General features: G+C 42.3%; 1 protein-coding gene across 9 annotated transcripts in view; it reads left to right on the top strand.

Annotated features, from left to right (window-relative positions):
• The window catches only part of ADAM12 (ADAM metallopeptidase domain 12), a 686,181-nt gene that overhangs the window by 331,476 nt on the left and 337,199 nt on the right, over nt 1-17,506 (top strand). For 8 of the 9 annotated variants that reach the window (XM_056532977.1, XM_056532982.1, XM_056532978.1 and 5 more), the window contains one exon: nt 14,936-15,014. In XM_056532977.1, the coding sequence (XP_056388952.1) occupies nt 14,936-15,014 (79 nt within the window). Of the gene's footprint in view, nt 1-11,812; nt 11,911-14,935; nt 15,015-17,506 lie in introns of those variants that run through there. The other variant, XM_056532979.1, reaches the window with a different exon arrangement.

Here is a 17,506-nt window from a genome sequence, read left to right as displayed (position 1 = left end):
ATCAACCTGCTTGGAGAAGGTTTTATAGTCTTTACCTAGATCAGTGTTTCCCAACCCAGTCCTCAAGGCACACCAACATTCCGCTTTTTCAGTTACTCCTTTGGAATAGAACAGGGAAAAATTTAAATCCTGGACTGTTGGTGTGCCTTGAGGACTGGGTTGGGAAACACTGACCTAGAACATGCTTGTCTATGATTTTCTTTCTAATCTAAGACAAATCTTTCCTTGGCTTTCTTTGGTCCATGTTCAATGTGGTGCACACCATGACACCAAACAGCACAGTGACTACTTTTTACCCTATAAATAGACGAGGATTACAAATTTGGAGACACTTGTGATAATTGCAGGACATACCTAGTGTGACATGTCTCTATTGCCACATTATTTCCTATCGCTTCTAGGGGGACCATCATTTTTGGCCAGGCAAGTTTAAGTTTTTTTTTTTTTTATGATTCTGTTAAACCACAATTCAAAAGCAATGTCTGATTGTCATCAGGTAATCTTCAGTCGTTTTTATTCATTATTACTTTTGTCAGTTTTATACAAATAAGTATCACAGTGTAAAGAAAAGGAAAGATGACAGCACTTACCACTCGTGTACAAAAGTCTTTATTTTTGGGGTGCACAGTCAGGTAACCTCAGTCAAACATTGCGGGGGCACCTCTGGGACAGCATCCTTTTCACGTGACTTAGCACGCTTTTCCATGCGACTGAGGTTTCCTGACTGTGCACCCCAAGAATAAAGACTTTTGTACATGAGTGGTGAGTGCTGCTGTCTTACCTTTCCTTTACACTGTGATATTTGTTATAGTCTTCCAAGCAGAGCACCACTAGGGTGTTACATCAGGAGCCCGTTCACCTGTGAACACCGTTCAGTGTGTAGATAATGGATGGATTCTTTGATCGAGCTGCCAGCTATTCTTTTCTTGGTTCCATACAAATATGCTTTGCACTGGGGGAAATCTATGTCTGTTCAATGGAACTTTTATGGAGGGTACATGTCTTTTATATATCTCACACCTATCTATCTATGGCGGAGATTCATCAAGACTTGTGCTGAGAAAAAGTTGACCAGTTACCCATAGCAACCAATCAGATCGCTTCTTTCATTTTTCAGAGGCCTTTTTAAAAAAAAAAAAAAATGAAAGAAGCAATCTATCCAATATCTATCTATCTATCTATCTATCCAATATCTATCTATTTATCTAGCATACATAGGACAGCAGCACTCCCAGGTAGTGAAAAAAATCTGGTCTTTATTCACAATTGTGCAGGCCTATCTATCTATCTGTGGTGAAGGTGTGATGAGGGCAGATGTTATGACCCTTGGGGCAGATGGCATTAACCCCTTGTGTTCATGATGCCAGGGCTTGGTTTAACCTCTTCACCACCCGAAGGTATACCGCTGGATCTTGGACTAGGCATGGGGTATATATTGACTCCGACGCCAAGTTACGGAACAACGGCAGGTTTACTGAGGTAGACAGGTGGAATAGTCTTGACAGCTCAGTTAGTTCCAAGAAGGTGACCAGTGACTTCAGAGACCTTAGGGCTCGCTGGGACTTGTAGTGGATTTGGACAATATGCTGCAGGCCCATGTTGACTGTATACAGACTGATCTTGACTGACTTGACTAGACTGACTTCACTAGACTAGACTTACTAGGTTTTGACGTTCACCTGTGGGGCACTGGATTTGTGGAAGCGTGGCTGTGTGGTAGACTTTAGGCCTCCTCAGGACACCAGACACTCTCTCAGGACTTGACCTTATTGTTCCTCAGCAGCAACTACACAAGAGATGGAACTAGCTCCTCCCAGAGTTTATATGGGGGAGACTCTGGATGAGTCCCATAGGTCACCCTGTAAGTCACATGATCACTGGTACCTTCCTTGGTTACAATACATGACAACAGTATTTGAAGGCACAAAACAATATATACACATTACATTAGATAACATGGGCAATTAGTACTGTTTATGGAACATAGAAGAAAGAGAGGCCCAGGGGTAACTGAAATAGAGTCCACCCGACAGGGCAGCAGTGGTACAGGGGTGTAACTCCTGTACTGGGCCACCTCATATCCATCTATCTGTCTATCTATCTCCTATCTATCTTTCTATCTAACTCTCTATGTATCTATATATCTCATATCTATCTATCTTTTATCTCTCCATCTCATATTTATCCATCTATCTATTTTCATATCCATCTACCTCATTTTATACATTCTCCATTGACGTCTGTTCAACAAAATTTGCACTCTATCTCGGAGGCCATCCTTCAAATGATACAGTTTATAATAATGTATTCAGCATTATCTATTATGACTCATGTTTTATCCATATACTCATGTTTCATCTATATCTTTGTGCTAGCAGTGTGCTGCTGTATTCTCCTGTTGCTGTATATTTAGCCCAGCAGCCTGCACCTGTGAGCCAGGTCTTTACAATAGTTTGGAATCAATAGTGCTGGCCAACTTATTCTTTGGTTGTATTACACATACGGGGGAGTGGCTACCTCCATGTTGGTTCTTACACCCCACCCACCTCTATTAGGTGTATATAAGGTGCCTTGGATGTTTCAGACCTTGCAATGCCTGCTGTACTGTTCACACAGAGGCATATTCATAGTGTAGGGTCCGTCCCGGAATTAGGTCGCCTTACCATGGTGGGACGGTCCACGCTATTTGGCGCCAAATTTGCAAGCTAAGTACCTCATAATTTCATAGTTTCATATTTTCATTTGTTGCACTACAGCTGTATAGCTTTTCATGTTCTATCTACATACTCATGTTTTATCTATATACTCATGTTTCATCTATATCTTTGTGCTAGCAGTGTGCTGCTGTATTCTCCTGTTGCTATCTATGTATCTATATATCTCATATCTACCTATTTTTTATCTCTCCATCTCATATTTATCCATCTATCTATTTTCATATCCATCTACCTCATTTTATACATTCACCATTGACGTCTGTTCAACAAAATTTGCGCTCTATCTCGGAGGCCATCCTTCAAATGATACAGTTTATAATAATGTATTCAGCATTATCTATTATGACTAAATGAATATGACTTCATAGACTTTCAATCATCCATCAATGTCTTTCACTAATTTTAACCGGATTTATCTCTGGTGTGATGTATTCCCTGGTGTTGGCGCTTTCATCAGTTTGTTGTTGACTTGTCAGGTTGCTTGGCTGAGGTGATATTTTCATGAAGGCCGTTCCTGGCCATTATTTTCTATACGTCTATTAGTCATAGTGCTGAAAATTCTCATTGCTGAGACCGATTTAAAAAAAAGAAAATCTTCACACCCACAGATTCCACTCACTATAAAGTAAACTACAAAATAGAAAAAACATTGGTCTGAATATGTATTTTTTGTCCATGACCTGTACTTGTTAGCTCTAATATTTTGTTGTCAATGGGGCTTTTTGATCAGGACCTTGAGGGGTTACTGCCTTCTCCTGTCACATCCAAGGTTACCTTCAGAATTTTCTTGGCTGCCACTAGAAATCTGTCAGGACTGTGTAGATTGAGTCATTGAACTTTATTGCACTTGTAGAGGAACATAAACATCCCATTACAAGGTGACGATGCTCAGCCATAGACAGTCATTATCGTAATTATAGGATGACATATACAACAATGGCCCTGATTTACTACTTGTGTTTTGTCGGGTTCTGCGCCTGATTCTGGCACAACCCGACCAACTCTCCATTTTACTGAGAAAACCCGGAAAAAAAAGGAAAAGGGGGTGTGGTTACGGAAAATGGGCGTGTCTCCAACATGTTCACAAAAACCCAACATATTTACTTAGGTTTCCTCAGAAAATGTAGTTGAGGAAAATCCTACAGATCAGAGCAGGTGTTAAAAAAAAAAGTAAAATGTAGGGAAAAGTGGAAAATGTAGGGAAATCTTAGTAAATACCATGGGAAAATAAATTGTAGAGAATTAAAACCCACAAAGAAACCTACACAACACTCTTGGTAAATCAGGGCCAATGTCTTGTATGATCAATAAAATCTATTTAGTAGGCATTTTTAAAACTCCCAGATTTACAAATCTGCCTAAAACCGTAACTATCTGGTGTTTCTCATATCCAACCAATCACAGCTCAGTTTTCATTTAACCAGCGATTGTTAAAGGGGTAGTCCAGTGGTGAAAAACGTATCCCCTATCCTAAGGATAGGGGATAAGTTTGAGATCGCGGGGGGTCCGACTGCTGGGGCCCCCTGCGATCTCTCTGTACGGGGGCCAGGATCTCCGGGCAGATAGCGGGTGTCGACCGGCCGACACGCCCCCTCAATACATCTCTATGGCAGAGCTGGAGATTGCCGAAGGCAGCGCTTCAGCTCTGCCATAGAGTTGTATTGAGGGGGCGTGTCGGCCGCCGCTTCGTGCGGAGGTCGACATCATGCCCCCTTCCCGCGGGCTGTCGGGGCTCCGTACAGGAGATCGCGGGGGGCCCCAGCAGTCAGACCCCCTGCGATCTGCAACTTATCCCCTATCCTTAGGATAGGGGATAAGTTGTTCACCACTGGGTCACCACTGGACTACTCCTTTAATATATAAAAAGCTGAGCTGTGATTGGATGAATATGGGCAACACAGATAGTTTTGGTTTTAGGCAGCTTGATAAATATAACCAATGTCTATTTATGACGGACAGTTTTGCCTCTTCAGCGTATTGATCCAATTAGTCTAAGTTATTGGTCATCTGGATTGGTATCACTTCCTTCATGTACTTGGATGCACGCCAGTAAGAAATCATTGACGTGCTTCTCTACTGCTTCTAACCCTGAGCACAACCTGAGATGAATCAATGAGGAGATTAAAATTAAACTTTCATTTCAACCCTTGTTTAAAATTTAGATTGATGTGTAAAAATGGTACGACATGCTGCATGGTTGTATAGACACGGTGTAGAGTAAAGGTCGGCAAATATACAACTAATAGATAAACAACATGATAGATGCACATAGAAAGATAGATATGAAATAGCAGAAGGATATTACCGCAGCACACAGCACATAAAGTGCAAAAAAGATGAATTTATTCCATAAAAAACAAGTGTTACACGGAAAGCGACATTTCAGCTGGCTCACCCAGCTATTCGGCTTGAGGATGGCTGGGTGACCCAGCTGAAACGTTGCTTTCCTTGTAACACTTGTTTTTTATGGAATACATTCATCTTTTTTGCACTTTGTGAACCGTGTGCTGCGGTAATATCCTTATAAATTTTTATTAGATATGAAATAGAATAGATAGATAGATAGAGCTGCACTCTGGATACACAATGACCCCCCGACCTACGATGGCCCCGACATACGATAATTTCAACATGCGATGGCCTCTCAGAGGCCATCGTATGTTGAAGGCAGCATCAACATACGATGCTTTTGTATGTCGGGGCCATCGCATAAACGGCTATCCGGCAGCGCAGACTGCTTCAGCTGCCGCCGGATAACCGTTTACGGTGCCCCATGTGCTCCGGTGATGGTCTCCTACCTGTCCTAGGGGCTCCGGAGCGTCCTCTTCACGATCCCCTACATCGCCGGCGCTCTGCTTCGTCATCATCATCATGTCACGCGCATGCCGTCCCGTCATCCAATAGGAGTGGCGTGCGGGCGTAGTGACGTGATGATGGCGACGGAGAGCGGAGAGCGAGGATCCCGGGGAAGCAGAGACGTTCGTAGCATCGGGGACACCATGATGGTACTCAAACAGATAAGCACAATTTAGGATACCTAATCTATACATCCGTAAAATATATGTTGTGCATAACATCTAGGTAATAAACTGATTTCTCCAGCTGGGACATATAACTTGTATTAAATCAAATGAGGAGGAGATTTCTCAAAACCTGTGTTTACCAGTAGCCAGTAGCAATCAATCCGATTGCTTCTTTAAAAAAAAAAAAAAAAAAGGCCTCCTAAAAGTGAACGAAGCAATCTGATTGGTTGCTATGGACAACTGGTCAACTTTTCCTCTGCACAGGTTTTGCTAAATCTCCCATTAAAGGGGTATTCCAGGAATCAAAATACAGGCATTTTTTCTTTCAATGACAGCGCCCTCCTTGTCTCCAGGTTGGGTGTGGTATTACAACTTGGCTACATTCACTTCAATGGAACTGAGCCGCAGAAACACACCCAACCTGGAGACAAGGAGGGAGAGGTCTTTGAAAGCAAAAAGGTCTGTTTTTGGATTCCTGGATAACCCCTTTAAGTGCATGTACCTTCAGATCTGGGGGAGGAGTCCAATGAGCGCCCACATGTAAATAGGAGAAATAACAGAACGTCAAATTATGGCACAGAGCGCCGCAGTCTCAAGCGCCTCCAGTACTAAACTAACAACAGCCGATTTGACGTTGAGCACAGAGGTCATCAGTGTCGGCGCATGCGCACGCCGATCTCAAGCTGTCAGTTGGCAAAACGGGCTGGAGACTCAAAATAGTACAGTACCATGGAATAATGTCCAATAAGCACACAGTAATTAAAGGGGTATTCCAGGAAAAAACTTTTTATTTATATATATATATATATATATATATATATATATATATATATCAACTGGCTCCAGAAAGTTAAACAGATTCATAAATTACTTCAATTAAAAAATCTTAATCCTTCCAATAATTATCAGCTGCTGAAGTTGAGTTGTTGTTTTCTGTCTGGCAACAGTGCTCTCTGCTGACATCTCTGCTTGTCTCGGGAACTGCACAGAGTAGAAGAGGTTTGCTATGGGGATTTTCTTCTACTCTGGACAGTTCCCGAGACAGGTGTCATCAGAGAGCACTTAGACAAAAAAGAACAACTCAACTTCAGTAGCTCATAAGTACTGAAAGGATTAAGATTTTTTAATAGAAGTAATTTACAAATCTGTTAAACTTTCTGGAGCCAGTTGATATATTAAAATGTTTTATTTTCCTGGATAACCCCTTTAACTAATGTATCCCCTAAGTCCCAGGTATATAATGAATTAGTGCCTGCAGCCCCCCAGCAGACCTAACGTGCCAGACTCCCCAGTGCCAACCCAGATGATCTTCTGAGCTGTCCTGGGAGCCCTATGGTTGTCGTCCACCCCCCCCCCCCCCCCCCCCCCCCAATCTGGGTTGTCGGTCAGCGACTATCAGGCTTAGGTAGATATTTGATAGATGGGTAGATAAATAGATGTGAGATAGATAGATATGAGCTAGATAGATAGACAGATATGAGATAGATAGATATGAGATAGATAGATAGATAGATAGATAGATAGATATGAGAGATATATATATAGATATGAGAGAGAGAGATAGATAGATATGAGAGAGATAGATAGATATGAGATAGATAGCTAGATATGAGATAGATAGATAGATAGATATGAGATAGATAGATAGATATGAGATAGATAGATAGATATGAGATAGATAGATAGATAGATATGAGATAGATAGATATGAGATAGATAGATATGAAATAGATAGATAGATAGATATGAGAGAGATATATAGATATGAGAGAGATAGATAGATAGATAGATAGATAGATATGAGAGAGATAGATAGATAGATAGATAGATAGATATTAAATAGATAGCTAGATATGAGATAGATAGAGATAGATATGAGATAGATAGATATGAGATATAGATATGAGATAGATAGATAGATAGATAGATATGAGATAGATAGATATGAGATAGATAGATATGAGATAGATAGATAGATATGAGATAGATAGATATGAGATAGATAGATATGAGATAGATAGATATGAGATAGATAGATATGAGATAGATAGATATGAGATAGATAGATAGATATGAGATAGATACATAGATAGATAGATATGAGAGAGATATATAGATATGAGAGAGATAGATAGAAAGATAGATAGATAGATATGAAATAGATAGATAGATATGATATAGATAGATATGAGATAGATAGATATGAGATAGATAGATATGAGATAGATAGATAGATAGATATGAGACAGATAGATATGAGATAGATAGATAGATAGATATGATATAGATAGATAGATATGAGATATATAGATAGATATGAGATAGATAGATAGATAGATATGATATAGATAGATAGATATGATATAGATAGATAGATATGAGATAGATAGATAGATAGATAGATAGATAGAGGTGGAATTTCACTTCTTGCTACTCTGGTGTGCTGCAGCCGTTTCCATTTACCTCTGCATTATTGGACCCAGGTCCGGGGGTCCATAGACTACTTGCACCCACGGACTAATTCCATTTTCCTAGGAGCGCTGCTCCATTCTTTAAACTTGCCAATTTTAGATAGATAGATAATAGATAGATAATAGATAGCTATTAGGTAGACATTTAGCTAGATATGATCCCAGTTATGCTTTGAATTGTAATGTTATTATTATCTCGGCATTGAGCGATGTTTCCTGGGATTATGAGCTGTACACACTTCCGTACTGAGGAAATGTCATTATTCTCTCCGCCGAGTGCTGTTTTGTCAGTCTCCTAGTGACCCAGCACCGAGCGTAATATAATCAAGGAGACGAGGGCTGCAAGGTCAATGACCTAGTTTGTGCCATTACCAATAAATTAGATACTGCATCAGAATGGGTCTGGAGAATGAATTCGATTACAGATAAGAATGAGCCTGACACTACTTTATATCTGCACCTGCTGCCTCCGCTCCAGCCAAACGGATCAGAATGTAAATGTCTCTGTAGAGACAGATGGGCTGATAGCATGTTGTTTATATCTGGACTTACTCTATTCTATCCACAAAATAACAATTATTCATCAAATATTATATACAGTGATCCCTCAACTTACAATGGCCTCAACATACAATATTTTCAACATACATTGGTCTTTTCTGGACCATTGTAACTTGAAACCAGACTCAACATACAATATTACGGACAGTCCAGATCTGCGAAACATGTCAATGGCTGGAAGAACCGACCAATCAGAATGGGCATTCACTGGCAAAACCCCTGTATTACTGAAGCGCATGCACTGACTGGTGTCTGGTAGCACCCCCTACAGTACAGGGAGGTGTTACATGTTCTGTATTCTTTACCTGTTCCAGGGTTAGCTGCTCCTTTGGACACCAGGTGGGGGCAGCTCCATTACTTAGGGTGCTTTCACACCACGTTTTGTACTTACGGTTCCCGAATACGGCTGGGAGGAGGGGGGCTTAATCGCGGCGCCCGCACTCAGCCGTATTCAGGAACCGTATTTAATGCATGTCTATGAGCCGACCGGAGTGAACCGCAGCCTCCGGTTGGCTGCGTTTTCGGCCGTATGCGGTTTCCCAACCGCCGGCAAAAACGTGGTCAACCGTGTTCAACTGGTTCACTCCGGTCGGCTCATAGACATGCATTAAATACGGTTCCCAAATATGGCTGAGTGCGGGTGCCGCGATTAAGCCCCGCCCCCCTCCTCCCAGCCGTATTCGGGAACCGTAAGTACAAAACGTGGTGTGAAAGCACCCTTATTTAGGACACTGTGTGTATTGTACAGGACCCTGAAGAAGCTCCTGTCCTCTACACAGACAGTGATTACAGCTCCCAGCAGATCTTTATTACTTTTATATATATATGGAATTGCTTTATCTGTATTAGTTATCTACTTATTTTTTGTTTAATCCTCACTTTTTCCTATTTTTGGATGGTATTTTGGTGGCTTTAGAACCAATTACCAGGTTTCTATAGAGTTATGGTCTCAGCATACAATGGTTTCAACATACAATGGTCGCCCTGGAACCGATTAATATTGTAACTTGAGAGACCACTGTATATACCGAAATATTACATTACTTTTGTATTTCACACACACAAATGTACAGTGGTCCCTCAAGTTACAATATTAATTGGTTCTGGGACGACCATTGTATGTTGAGGCCATAACTCTATGGAAACCTAGTAATTGGTTCTAAAGGCACCAAAATGTCGTCCAAAAATAGGAAAAAGGTGTGAATTAAAGAAAAATAAATTGATAACTAATATAGATAAAGCAAATTCCTTACATATAAAAGTAAGAAAGATCTGCTGGGAGCTGTAATCACTGTCTATGTCAGTGTTTCCCAAGCAGGGAGCCTATAGCTGTTGCAAAACTACAACTCCCAGCATGCCCGGACAGCCTTTGGCTGTCCGGGCATGCTGGGAGTTGTAGTTTTGCAACAGCTGGGGGCACCCTGCTTGGGAAACACTGGTCTATTTAGAGGACAGGAGCTTTTTCGGGGTCCTGTACAGTACACAGTGTTCTAAAAAAGTAACATGGAGCCGCCCTCACCTGGTGTCCAAAGTAGCAGCTAACCCTGGTACAGGTAAAGTGTACAGAACATGCAATACCTCCCTGTACTGTAGGGGGCGCTACCAGACACCAGTCAGTGCATGCACTTCAGTAATATAGGTAAAGTGTACAGAACATGTAATACCTCCCTGTACTGTAGGGGGCGCTACCAGACATCAGTCAGTGCATATGCTTCAGTAATATAGGTAAAGTGTACAGAACATGTAATACCTCCCTGTACTGTAGGGGGCGCTACTTCAGTAATATAGGTAAAGTGTACAGAACATGCAATACCTCCCTGTACTGTAGGGGGCGCTACCAGACGTCAGTCAGTGCATATGCTTCAGTAATATAGGTAAAGTGTACATAACATGTAATACCTCCCTGTACTGTAGGGGGCGCTACCAGACATCAATCAGTGCATACACTTCAGTAATATAGGTAAAGTGTACAGAACATGTAATACCTCCCTGTACTGTAGGGGAGACCAGACACCAGTCAGTGCATACGCTTCAGTAATACCGGGGTTTTATTGGTGAATGCCCATTCTGATTGGTCGGTTCTTCCGGCCATTGACACGTTTCACAGATCTGGACTGTCTGTACATTGTATGTTGAGTCTGGTTTCAACTTACAATTGTCCAGAAAAGACCATTGTATGTTGAAACTATTGTATGTTGAGGCCATTGTAAGTTGAGGGATCACTGTATAGTAATGTATTAGTCATTATTAATATAGTTTATGTGTATAAAACATCAGATGATGATTCTCTAAATGGTGAAGATACATGGACTGTTGAGCACTAGAATGGGCCCTGTCTGGGAGGAGGCACCGATGTTATAGCAGGGGAGGACACCTGTGGGATGGCTATAGCTCCCCACTGGTCACGATGAAGGTCACATTGGTGACAATGGTTTGAGGGCTTGCAGAAGGTATTACCGAGCTTGATGGACTGGTACAGGGACCAGGGGGGCTGCACTGTGAATGTTACTGGTTGTAGTTCCCCCAAGGCACATCCTGGATACTGTCTGGTCCAATGGTGTTTGGGGTGCCCGAGATGCAGAAAGAAGACACAATTAAAATGATGAGGCACTGCTTTTAAATGAAAATGTCATATGTTTTGTCCCGCACTATCCACGGGTATCTGTGGATAGTACGGGAGAGGCTGAACATCTTGAGTCCTACCTTGCCCGGTTCCGCTGCGCCGTTCAACCGTTATAGCTGGTTTTCGGTGTGTTCAAATTAGCTGCTAACTGGCATGTGCGGGGTTACTGCCTTCAACTGGCACTGTGACGTAACCGCCGCCCGGCCCGGCTAATGAATATTCATACGTTGTCTTACACTCTCCGTCTCATCTCGGCCGAGTCCTGGACGATACTGCGCATGCGCGGGATTTCCTACTATACCCGGAAGCTGTCTTCAGCGTTACTTCAAACGCTGAAGACAGCTTTCGGGTATAGTAGGAAATTTAGCACATGCGCAGTATAGTCCAGGACTCGGCCGAGATGAGACGGAGAGTGTAAGACCACGTATGAATATTCATTAGCCGGGCGGTGCTGCTAATTTGAATATGCCAAAAACCAGCTATAACAGGCGAACGGCGCAGCGGATCCGGGCAAGGTAAGACTCAAAATGTTCAGCATCTCCCGCACTATGCACAGGTACCAGTGGATAGTGCGGGACAAAACATATGGCAGTTTTCCTTTAATTTAGACAACCAAATTTTAACACAATTGGAGGCACAGTCACAGTCTGACAGATAGGATTTGGCCAAAAATATGGTAACCCAAAAACTAGAGTATAATAGGGTTCTTGGAACTGGCAATCTTTGTTGTAGCCTATGTGTTTGGTCACTAGTCCCTAGTGCTGGTTTGTGAGATCTGCAGCCAAGTAAGGTCCTAGGTTGATGCTATGGTGCTCTGATAGAACTTATTCCCACAAGCTTTGTATCTTCCTCCTTCCTCACCTGACTCTCTCTCTTTAGGTCTCAGGTGGGACCAGGGATAGATGATTCCCAGGACAGGGTTTTTCGCAGGAACTTAAATAACTGCAATGTTCAATTGGGTTCAAGTCAGGACTCTGGCTGGGCCACTTAAAAACCTTTACAAAGTTGTCCCTAAGCCGCACCTGTGTTGTCTTGGCTGTGTTCTTAGGGTCATTGTCTTGTTGGAAGGTAAATCTTAGGCCCAGTCTAAGGTCCAGAGTGCTCTGGATTAGGTTTTTCTTAAAAATATCTCTGTACTTTACTCCATTCAGCTTTTCCTCAAACCTGATCAGTCTCCCTGTCCCCACAGCATGATGCTGCCCCTACATACTTTACTGTAGGGATGGTATTAGGCAGGTGAGGAGCAGTGCCTAGTTTTCTCTAGACATAATTGAGGCCAAAAAGTTCAATCTTGGTTTAGATTGGTGGAGATTGGTGGAGAGCGGCAGTGATTCTTGACCATCTGAACACATATGCTCTTGGGAACCTTGGGAACCGCTCTACGGCAGTTTTTTCCACCTCATAGCTTGGTATTTGTCTAATGTGCATTGCCAGGACATAGAGCTGTGTCTTTCTACATCAAGTCCAATCAATTGAACTTACTACATGTGACTCCCTTCAAGGTGTAAAAACATCAGAAGAAACGGGAGGCCCCAGAGCAAAATTTAAAGGGTCAAAGCAAAGGTTCTGAATACTTTTGTCCACATGGAATTTCAGTTTTTCCTTTTTAATAAATGTGCGACAACTTCTATAATTTTGTTTTCACATCCATTATAGGGTATGGAGTGCAAATTGATGGGGAAAAGATAGATTTGTTTTTAAATGAACATAACAAAATTGTTTGTTTCTTTTGACAAAAAATTGGGTTAAAAATGTGCAATAAGAATAGACATCATTATCAACACTTTCATGGTGCCCAATAGTGATCTTTAAAGGGGTATTCCAGGCAAAAACTTTTTTTATATATATCAACTGGCTTCGGAAAGTTAAACAGATTTGTAAATTACTTCTATTAAAAAATCTTAATCCTTCCAATAGTTATTAGCTTCTGAAGTTGAGTTGCTGTTTTCTGTCTAACTGCTTTCTGATGACTCACGTCCTAGGAGCTGTCCAGCTCCTATGGGGATATTCTCCCATCATGCACAGCTCCCGTGACCTGACATCATCATTGAGCAGTTAGACAGAAAACTTCAGAAGCTAATAACTATTGGAAGGATTAAGATTTTTTAATAGAGGTAATTTACAAATCTGTTTAACTTTCCAGAGCCAGTTGATATATATAAAAAAAAGTTTTTGCCTGGAATACCCCTTAAATATCCCAGACTATGTTCCTGGACTCTGATGCAAACGCTACTTCTGCCACTTTTATTACCTATGCTATGATACTCCAGACATAATGGCCCTGATTTACTATTTGAGCTGTTACGATTTGAGCTGAGGAAAACCAGACAGATCAGAGCATGTGTAAAAAAAAAAAAAACATTTACGGAAATGTACAAAATGTGGGGAAACCTTAGTAAATACCATGAAAAGTTAGGGAATTAAACCCCACAAAGAAAACTACACTCCACTGTCAGTAAATCAGGGCCAGTGTCATGAACAATTACATTTTTTTTTTTTTTTTTAAATCAACTGGTGCCAGAAAGTTAAACAGATTTGTAAATTACTTCTATTAAAAAATCTTAATCCTTCCTGTACTTATTAGCTGCTGAATACTACAGTGGAAATTCTTTTCCGTTTGAAACACAGAGCTGTCTGCTGACATCATAAGCACAGTGTTCTCTGCTGACATCTCTGTCCATTTTAGGAACTGTCCAGGGTAAAAGAAAATCTCCATAGCAAACATATGCTGTTCTGGACAGTTCCTAAAATGGACAGAGATGTCAGCAGAGAGCACTGTGCTCATGATGTTAGCAAACAGCTCTATGTTTCAAACTGAAAATAATTTCCACTGTAGTATTCAGCAGCTGATAAGTACTGGAAGGATTAAGATTTTTTAATAGAAGTAATTTACAAATCTGTTTAACTTTCTGGCACCAGTTGATTTATAAAAAAAAAGTTTTTCACCGGAGTACCCCTTTAATGGAGAAGTCGCATACTGAAAAACATATCTGCTATCCACAGGAGAAGGGGGTGACGGATTTGACCACTGGGACCCCCTGCGATTTCCTGTACAGGTCCCTGGCTCTGACTAGAAATGCAGTATCCCAACCCCCGCCTGAAGCAGGGGCCACCGAGCCCCCTTCATGTATATCTATGGGAGAGCCGAAGATAGCAGGGGTTGTGACACTGCGTTCCCGGGGAGAGCTTGGGCCCTGTACAGGAAATTGTGGGGGGTCCCAGCAGATAGGGGATAAGTTTTTCGGTATAACATCTTTTAAATAATATCTGGACATAGAGATGCATCCTGATAGATGGAGCCAAATGAGATTTTTTACTTTCATTTAATGGCTCCATTTCCATATAATAATTAATCTGAATTTCTACCATTTATATCTGAAAGTGGAGATTTCCCTGATAACACAGATGGCGATTACACATTCTTCTATTTTAATACTTTCATTGAACACTTTCATGTCTGGTAATGAAAATAAGATGGTGAAATGTGTCGCTATCTTTTCTTGGCTGAGCTAATAATCCAAACGCTTCATTATTTTCTAGGGGATTGTTCGCTAGGAACTTCACCACAACCCACTACATGGAAGACGGTACTACTGTGATCACTGCGCACAGTCACAAGGTACAGTGCTTATCGGCGCATTCTTCATCCACTCTATAAATCTATAAGAAGTATCAGGATTAACAGATGAAATGGAAAGTTATGTTCCCTACTCCACAATGTGGTGTCCCGGTACCGTATTGCATCCAGTACCTAGTGTAGAGGTCCCCAAAGTCAGAGTAACTACGTTCAGGTAGGGTTTCTCAGGTGGGACAGCCCCTAGTCACCTCTCCTTAAGTCTAACTTTCATGTTAATAAATGTATATATTAATAATTATAGCAATGTTGTATAAGAATGTATAGTACTTACCTTGTTTTAGCGTCGCAGGACCTTCGGTCATGTGACCATGCTAGTAACCTCTATGGTATGTTGCAGGACCTTAGGAGGTCCTTGGATCAGGTGTTACCCACAAATCTCTGTTAAGGTGATTGACATCAGTTTGGACCAATTAGCTTTAGTCCAGCCCCTGCCCATATAAAGGAAGCTGCGTCCAATTATCACTCTCTTGGGTTGCTGCTCTCGTGGATGCCGGACTAACAGGACGGTGCTACGCAATTTTCAAAGACACGCTAGGCCTCAAAACCTACGGCCTCAGCAGAACCAAAAATTGTGAGTCTTACTCTAATTCCTGCTAATGCTAGCCTGACTACTGGATGCAGCTAATTCCCCTAAACCCAGTGGAACAGCGCAATATACTAGAGACTCTTAAAGCTAAAGTCCCAACCATTGTCAATCTCCAAAAGGAAGCTGTATTGATGAGAGACTGTTATGTTAATGAAGTGTACAGAAAATCTTCAGTAAAGTTAATTCTGTTTGCAGAAGCTTTCCGGTTATGCACAATCCATTATTATCTACCTCAAACCTATTATCATCTACCTCCCTATCGTTCCTGGGAAGGGCGGCGGTAGGAAAAGCTTTATTGAGGAGCCCTCACCATGGCGTCATGAATAACAAAAGTTAACAAGCACCCTTTATTACCTGCACAGTTACACTCCCCATACCCTACATCCTCCAGGCTACCACAACAACATGATAGGCTCTCCAATACAGTGCCAGGTTTTGCCATCCAGGAGAGAAGGGCCTGGCTTTTATGTCTCCTCCTCCAGACCATTTCTATGATTTTTGGGCCAAATTCCTACCCTATTGTTCACAATATAGCTCCTCTAGAGAGAAGAACCCTGCACTGGTTCTTGGCAATGAGAAGCAAAGAGCATGGGTGCAACCTGGGAAAGGGCCCCATAGTAACTCTAGTGTTCAGTTGGGTGGTAGAGATGTGTCTATCCGTGTCCTGTGGGATGTGTTCAGTGTTCATGTTGTGATACAGATATATGTAAGTAGTGTATATAGTGCTCAGTGTCTGATGACCCAGTAGTGTATATAGTGCTCAGTGTCTGATGACCCAGTAGTGTATATAGTGCTCAGTGTCTGATGACCAAGTAGTGTATATAGTGCTCAGTGTCTGATGACCAAGTAGTGTATATAGTGCTCAGTATCTGATGACCCAGTAGTGTATATAGTGCTCAGTGTCTGATGACCCAGTAGTGTATATAGTGCTCAGTGTCTGATGACCCAGTAGTGTATATAGTGCTCAGTGTCTGATGACCCAGTAGTGTATATAGTGCTCAGTGTCTAATGACCAAGTAGTGTATATAGTGCTCAGTGTCTGATGACCCAATAGTGTATATAGTGCTCAGTGTCTGATGACCCAGTAGTGTATATAGTGCTCAATGTCTGATGACCCAGTAGTGTATATAGTGCTCAGTGTCTGATGACCCAGTAGTGTATATAGTGCTCAGTGTCTGATGACCCAGTAGTGTATATAGTGCTCAGTGTCTGATGACCCAGTAGTGTATATAGCGCTCAGTGTCTGATGACCCAGTAGTGTATATAGTGCTCAGTATCTGATGACCCAGTAGTGTATATAGTGCTCAGTGTCTGATGACCCAGTAGTGTATATAGTGCTCAGTGTCTGATGACCCAGTAGTGTGTATAGGGCTTGTTACGCCGAGCGCTCCGGGTCCCCGCTCCTCCCCGGAGCACTCGCAACATCCTCGCAACTGCAGCGCCCCGGTCAGATCTGCTGACCGGGTGCGCTGCGATACCTCTCCCAGCCGGGATGCGATTCGCGATGCGGGTGGCGCCCGCTCGCGATGCGCACCCCGGCTCCCGTACCTGACTCGCTCTCCGTCGGTCCTGTCCCGGCGCGCGCGGCTCCGCTCCTTAGGGCGCGCGCGCCGGGTCTCTGCGATTTAAAGGGCCACTGCGCCGTTGATTGGCGCAGTTGGCTTAATCAGTGTGTTCACCTGTGCACTCCCTATTTATACCTCACTTCCCCTGCACTCCCTCGCCGGATCTTGTTGCCATTGTGCCAGTGAAAGCGTTTCCTTGTGTGTTCCTAGCCTGTGTTCCAGACCTCCTGCCGTTGCCCCTGACTACGATCCTTGCTGCCTGCCCCGACCTTCTGCTACGTCCGACCTTGCTCTTGTCTACTCCCTTGTACCGCGCCTATCTT

This window comes from Hyla sarda, chromosome 7 (genome assembly GCF_029499605.1).
Source record: "Hyla sarda isolate aHylSar1 chromosome 7, aHylSar1.hap1, whole genome shotgun sequence".
Classification (NCBI taxonomy): domain Eukaryota; kingdom Metazoa; phylum Chordata; class Amphibia; order Anura; family Hylidae; genus Hyla; species Hyla sarda.
Note: the sequence above shows the minus strand (reverse complement) of the source record. Positions and strands in the feature narration are given on the sequence as shown.